Source organism: Lipotes vexillifer, unplaced genomic scaffold (genome assembly GCF_000442215.2).
Source record: "Lipotes vexillifer unplaced genomic scaffold, Lipotes_vexillifer_v1.1 scaffold1023, whole genome shotgun sequence".
In the NCBI taxonomy this organism is placed as follows: Eukaryota; Metazoa; Chordata; class Mammalia; order Artiodactyla; family Lipotidae; genus Lipotes; species Lipotes vexillifer.
The window spans coordinates 395,452-402,083 of NW_006799713.1; the positions used below are offsets into that span (position 1 = coordinate 395,452).

General features: G+C 41.1%; 1 protein-coding gene across 2 annotated transcripts in view; it reads right to left on the bottom strand.

Annotated features, from left to right (window-relative positions):
- Window positions 1-250: 250 nt before the first annotated feature.
- The window catches only part of ZC3H12C (zinc finger CCCH-type containing 12C), a 64,951-nt gene continuing 58,569 nt past the window's right edge, over window positions 251-6,632 (bottom strand). Inside the window, exons 4-6 of one of the 2 annotated variants that reach the window (XM_007471874.1) lie at window positions 5,629-5,863; window positions 2,913-3,019; window positions 251-2,272 (exon numbers count right to left, since the gene is read on the bottom strand). In XM_007471874.1, coding sequence (XP_007471936.1) covers window positions 876-2,272; window positions 2,913-3,019; window positions 5,629-5,863 — 1,739 coding nt within the window. In that variant the 3' untranslated portion in view covers window positions 251-875. The remainder of the gene's footprint in view (window positions 2,273-2,912; window positions 3,020-5,628; window positions 5,864-6,632) is intronic. The other variant, XM_007471873.1, reaches the window with a different exon arrangement.

Consider the following 6,632-nt stretch of genomic DNA (forward strand, 5'->3'; position numbering starts at 1 on the left):
AATACAGGTTAATGGAAGTCTAGGAATTCAATTCCATTTCTACTGTCCAGAAGCACATCATAGCTGGATAACAAAGCTCTAAACTGTAACAGTTGATGGCTTTTGCCTTTTTTATAAAAAAAAAAAAAAAAAATGGAAACAATTTTTTCCATTGATTGCATCTGTTTTCCTTTAAATCAACCATATTAAATTAACAAATTACTTAACACAGAAAATCCAAACGAAAATAAAACAACGAAAAGTGCCATACTGTAAATCATTCTAATATATACTGTTACCCATTTCAACATAAACTGGTAACTTTCATTTTGTTTAAAATATAAAGTCAGTGCTGTAGTATATCTTTGTTTCTATAAATAATGATTATAGCACAAAGAAGCCCACTTTCCCCAAATAAAAATAACTTAAAAAGCTGTAAAAGATTCCAATTATGCTTGGCTTGAAAAAATAGTTTGCTAGGTCTAGTCAAATGTTCAACATTCTGAAGGTATTGTAATTGCTTGCAGTTGATAGACAAACACCAAGTTAATAAAACATGAAACAAGGATAAAAAGTGCTGCATATAAACCCCTGATGCACCAAAGATTAATATCAAAGATCACAGATACATCTAATAAATCAAACTGGAAAAATTTCCAGCCAAGGATATAGCTTTAAAAAGGAAATATTAAAAAAAAGTTTGAATGTAAAGCAATCCTGTGATACTTCCACTATGTGGGGCTATACATACAGATTCCATGATACAGTATTTCACATAAATGGATACTATATAACCTCCTTGCTGAGAAGGAGATCACATGTGCTATTGTAGCAAACCTCCCTCAGCATTTGAGCTGAACAAAAAACTACTAAACACCACAAAGATGCATCATCTTTCAATAACCCAGCTGTGATTTCTCCACTAAAATGGCTGCAGCCAGCTGCTGGGCGTCTGTCATGTGAGGGTTCCTTTTCATGACAATTCTCACAAGGTCAGGCGGGAAGATGTTGCACAAGTTGATATAAATCTTTTCTCGGCTGTCTTGGTACCTGGGGGGGTCTTGCGGCACCCCGCAGTACGGCACGCGCCAGGTGGGCTCTGGCTGCTCAGGGAGGCTCTGGAAGGTGAACTGCTCGTAACACGGCTGCGTGGAGGTATCAGGCAAAGAATAAGTCTGCCGGTAGCCGTAGATGTCGATCCCGTAGCTCTGCCTATCCCAGCTTCCCAGCCCTTCCTGGCGGGTGTAAGGCTTTCTTTGTCTGGAAGGAGAACTGTCGTACAGCCGAGAGTCAGAAATGCTGTCTATTCTTGTGGCCACCAAGGACCGCCCCAGGTGTGGTGCCTTCGAGTGCGCTGAACTCGGAGGAGATGGGTAATCGCCAGGATAGCTGGACCGGGCCCCCACGGCGGCGTGCTGCAGGTGCACAGCCAGGTGTGGGAGGGGAGGTTTGTGATGGTACTTTGGTTCTTCGTGACTGTAACTCTGCACTCTGGTTAAGGGGTCGTGGAAATTCTGCAGGAAGGGCTGAGAATTAAGGCGGCTGTGAGGGTGCATGTGTTGACACTTCAGATTCTCCTCCAGCTGTGGGTCAGGAGAACTGACGTAGGAGCGGTCACTGTACCCCACATACGAGTCACTGCTCCCGCAGCTCATGCTCCCTTCACTGCTGCAGTCAGAGGCGACAGAGCTTATCCTATAGTCTGTGTCTAAGGAGAAACGCCTTTCAGGGCTTCTTGGGCCTGAGATACTCAGATTTGAATATGCATTCAACATGGAATAATATCCAATGTCGACAGGCGAGTCACATTTTGGATATTGTTCATAAGGCATTGGCGTTCCATGATTTTTGGTTGCCATCAACATTGGAGGATATTGTCCCTGTGGTCTTTGATCCTGAGGTGGGAAATGAACTCCAGATGGAAGGCCATTGCTCAAAGATGTAGTGCTTTGGGGTTTTGCAGTAGAAGTAGCCGGTATACTAACTAAGGAAGGTACAGACCTGGTTTCCAGTTTGTTTTTGGTGGGAAGCTTTTCCTCTAGGTCTTGGTAGACTTGAGTCCTTATGCTTGGATCCGACTGCCTCTTTGGAGCACCTCGCTTGACATCAGAAGTGCTGTCGGCTTTAGTGCTGCAGGGGACACTGTTGCTTTTCACCAGTCCTCCTTCATTTGCAGTTTTGGCTGCTGTGTTTCTAGACATGGCACGCAGTTCATCAGCCACTGACCGCTGAGGCTGACTGCCCCTTTCCGGATGATAATATTTGCACTTGTGTCCATAGGTACACTTCTTTCCTGTGAAGAGTAAAATCAGTTAGGCAAAGGGCCATTCATTCCATCAGACCCCGGACACCCAGTGTGGCACTGCTCTTTTAACGTGAAGAAGAAACAAGGGCAGAAATGAGAGCTGTGCTCACTGCTACTCCGCTACTTGTTTCTGAGAAATGCCGCTTTTCAGTCTTCCCCCGTCGGCACTATCAAGAGCAATAAGAAAGTTGGCTAAATGAGTAACAATCACCTCCAGAGTTTTGGTTAATACCCCATGTCCTTAATTCCTACCTGCCTCTTCTCTTCCACTATGACTCTGCAATCAGGTAGGACATTCTGTTTTGCAGAACATAATGTATTGCCGTGATGTGACAAAACCAAGCTAATCTGATGTGTAGCTAGATGAAAGAACTCCAAATTTTTATCTACCTGAAAACTTACTTCATGTAGAGTTAACCAAAACCATGTTTTAATTCAGGGAAATGCATATGCGTTGAACCCAGCTAGGTAAAAATAATAATTTTTTTCACATAGACTTTTTCTTAAATTTAATTACATTCAAAAGAACCACATACTATATGCCATCCAAAATTTATTTTTAACAGCAAAAGTTTAACAACATATTGTGTTCTAAAGGCATGTATTAAATACTCATAAAGAAAGTTACCATATGGACAAGGCTGCTTTTTGTGTTCAGGAACAATAGGTTTCTTCCTCAGAAAATTATCCAGGCTTGGGCCATGTCTGCCAAGAGGGTCATCTGGGGGCATGAACCTGTCATGGATATAATACAAAATTATACCTAAGTAGGAGGCTGACAATTTAATTCTAAAGACAGAGTGTAAAGATTATTCACCCCAAGGTATTTTTTTGAAATTTTAATCCAAGTATTTTGATTCAACATTTATAGGATAGGGACTTCCCTTGTGGCGCAGTGGATAACAATCTGCCTGCCAATGCAGGGGACACGGGTTTGAGCCCTGGTCCGGGAAGATCCCACATGCTGCGGAGCAACTAAGCCCATGCGCCACAACTACTGAGCCTGTGCTCTAGAGCCTGTGAACCAAAACTACTGAGCCTGCATGCCACGACTGCTGAAGCCCGCACGCCTAAAGCCCATGCTCCGCAACAAGAGAAGCCACTGCAGTGAGAAGCCTGTGCACCACAACGAAGAGTAGCCCCCGCTCGCTGCAACTAGAGAAAGCCTGCGTGCAGCAATGAAGACCCAACGCAGCCAAAAATAAATGAATAAACTAAAAAAAAAAAAAAAATTTATAGGATAAATAAAACAGTACAGGAAGTTTTCTTTTCTTAATGAAAACAAAATTAAAATGTTTCAAGCTGAACCTGTATTTGTTTTAATTCAAGTAAGTTTTGAGCCTACCATGTTCTAATTAATTCTTCCTTTTCTTAGTCTTGGGATTTTGTAAGGACTTTAGAAAATGACTACAATGACATTTTAGGAGAAGTTTTATGAACATTAATCTTGTGAAGCAATATGAGGCAGGTGGGCGCCAGGAGGAGCAGCTGAGGGACAGAAGGGAGAGGTGGGAGAGAGGAACGGGAAGACTGAAACTACCCAAACACCTAGTACATGCTGGACACCCTGCACACGTCACTACATCTCATCCTCACAATATTCCCTTGAAGTGTTAGTTCCACGTTACAGATGAATACACTTTTCTAATCTAGGCTTAGATGAATTGAGTATTTTTATCTCCGTTCACATGGCCTAGTCAAGATTCAATTTGTCTAATTCCACATTCATTCTCTTCCCCCTATAATAAGGTACTTCTCAGCTGAGGTAGAAAAAAATCTTAAGGAAATAAACTTACTATGTTGGATTGATTGTCCAATGGAAACAAGAATTCATGGCATGAATACTGTAACAAGGTTATGATTGCAGAGTTCAACTACTAGTTATGTCACTGTTTGAACATGAAATAAACCAAGTGTTTATCCACAAAATGTGAATAATGTTTGAACCCTTAAGGGAGTGTCAACATGCCTGAGTAATAACACTTAGCAGCTATGATGTTTAAGATTATTATAAAAACAATATGGCAACAAGAAAAGTTTAAAAATAGAAGACAAAATCACTCAATCCTACAATCTTAACACAATTATTTTCCAGTTACGTGTTGCATTTTAGTCATTTTCCTGTATGTACATATCATTTTACAAACACAGATGTAATTTTATGCTTTGTCTTTTTAACATAAATACTTTTCCATGTTTCTTAACAGCTTTCATAATCATAATTCTGAATAGCTGAATAATATTCCACTAGGAGATGTATTGCAATTTAATTGTTTTCTCTATAGTACCTTTAGTTGCCTTTGAAGTCTTGCAATTATAAATATACAGAAATGAACATATTTGGGTTTCCTTTTTTCCTCATTATATACTCTAAGAAATGAGATTATTGGCTTGAGAGGGTTGTTTTGTTTGTTTGTTTGTTGTTTCATTTTTGCAGTACACGGGCCTCTCACTGTTGTGGCCTCTCCCGTTGCGGAGCACAGGCTCCAGACACGCAGGCTCAGGGGCCATGGCTCACAGGCCTAGCCGCTCCGCGGCATGTGTGATCTTCCCGGACCAGGGCAGAACTCATGTCCCCTGCATCGGCAGGCGGACTCTCAACCCCTGCACCACCAGGGAAGCCTGAGAGGGTATTTTTAAGACTTCTGCTAAACCATGCCAAACTTTATTCTTAACAACATAAGGCATATGCAAAAATGTTTTTTAATTTTATGAATTAAACAGGTGAAAAAATATACTCTTTGTAGATTTAGTTTGCATTTTTGATGATCAACAGGTGAGTTTTTCCCACATATTTGTAAATACAGTTGACCCTTGGACAACATGGGCTTGAACTGTGTGGGTGCACTGATCCTTGGGTACTTATTTCTCAGGAGACCATCTTGTACATGTCACCTGTCCATTCATCAACTTAATCATGACTAGTCTTATACTGCTTTAAATTTTTAAAAATCATACATTTAAAAAATCGTATATTGAAGTAAGCTCTCAATGCTCTAAGTCGATTTCAAAAGGCAGGGTTCTAGCGGTCAGTATGTTCTACATCTGCATCCTCTGAAGATGGCCAGTCTCCCTGTGTCAGTTACTCCCAGTCACTTAGCCGCAGAAGACCTGCTCTGCTAGTCACTTACGGGGAAGGGCAGCCTGCGACTCACACAGGGCCTCCTGAGGCAGGACTCTGCCGTTTTCTTACTCTCACTGAGGATTAGTGGGGACATCAGTGGTTGGAAGAAACTGTCTTAGGTCTGGTCAGTGGCAAAGAGAGAGGGCTTCTGTAGCAGCTGCCCAGGGATAGTTATATTTTCAGGGAAGCACTGTTACTGTAAGTAAGTGGTTTTACTTACTTGTCATTGACAAATGAATACATTAGTAGTCGCTCATCTATGAACTTTTTCCATTCTGGTTTCTCATTTGCCAAATCCCTGTAGTTATCATTGGATACAATTATACCATCTGACTCAAACGCCAGCTTCACGATGAACCTGTCATCATAGCACACCACTCTCCTCCCCTGCACTCTCCGGGACGGTGTGAACACCAGGATTTTCTCCTTCTCTAATTTGCGTAGAACTTCTTGATCTGCAGGAATAATCAGGGTAGAATTTCAGTAATAAGTACATACAAAACACATCTCGCAACCTTCATACAAAGTGAGTGTTTATAACATGAACATGATACCTGTAACCACTTAATTAGGGATTATGATTTACAGTTTGTAGATATAGCAAATTTGTAACTCCCAGTAATAGTTTTTCTCCAGGATTTTCAATAAAAAAGGTTTAAAAAATAGCAAAAAAGTGAACCTGAAAAACATGAAAAGTTTAAAACTTTAAAAGCATAAAACCTGAACATGACTGAGCAAATTCTGATTTTCCTTACATAAAGCTTTTGCTTGATAGCTGGAGCCCGCAGCTCTACACTGTGAACCAACTTCTCACACATCCCTAGCACTACGCCATCCTAATGAAGCAGTTGTGTTGGGTTCAGGTGTGAGCAACAGATTCTTTCCCCCAAACTTGTTTATTTTGTAGTGCTCTTTTTCTAACTAGTGGATGTGATGGTGGGAGAGTTTGAAAAGTAGAAGAGGTGGAGGTAGCAAAGGGAAGAGTCTTAAGATGCAGAAGTTTCAAAAAGGAAGGAGGCAGTGAAGTCAGAACTTGTTCTGGACATGGCTATTCTGTATTCTGTGTCCTTTCCTGTGAAGCAGGTGCTAACAAAGGCCAGCAGTTTTGTGGGGCTGGACTGAGTGAATAAGAAATTAGAAGTGATTATATGGGGAAAACAGACATTGATTAAATATGGACAGGTAGGGGAATGCCCATTTTCTCTTTGGTGGGCACACTCTTTT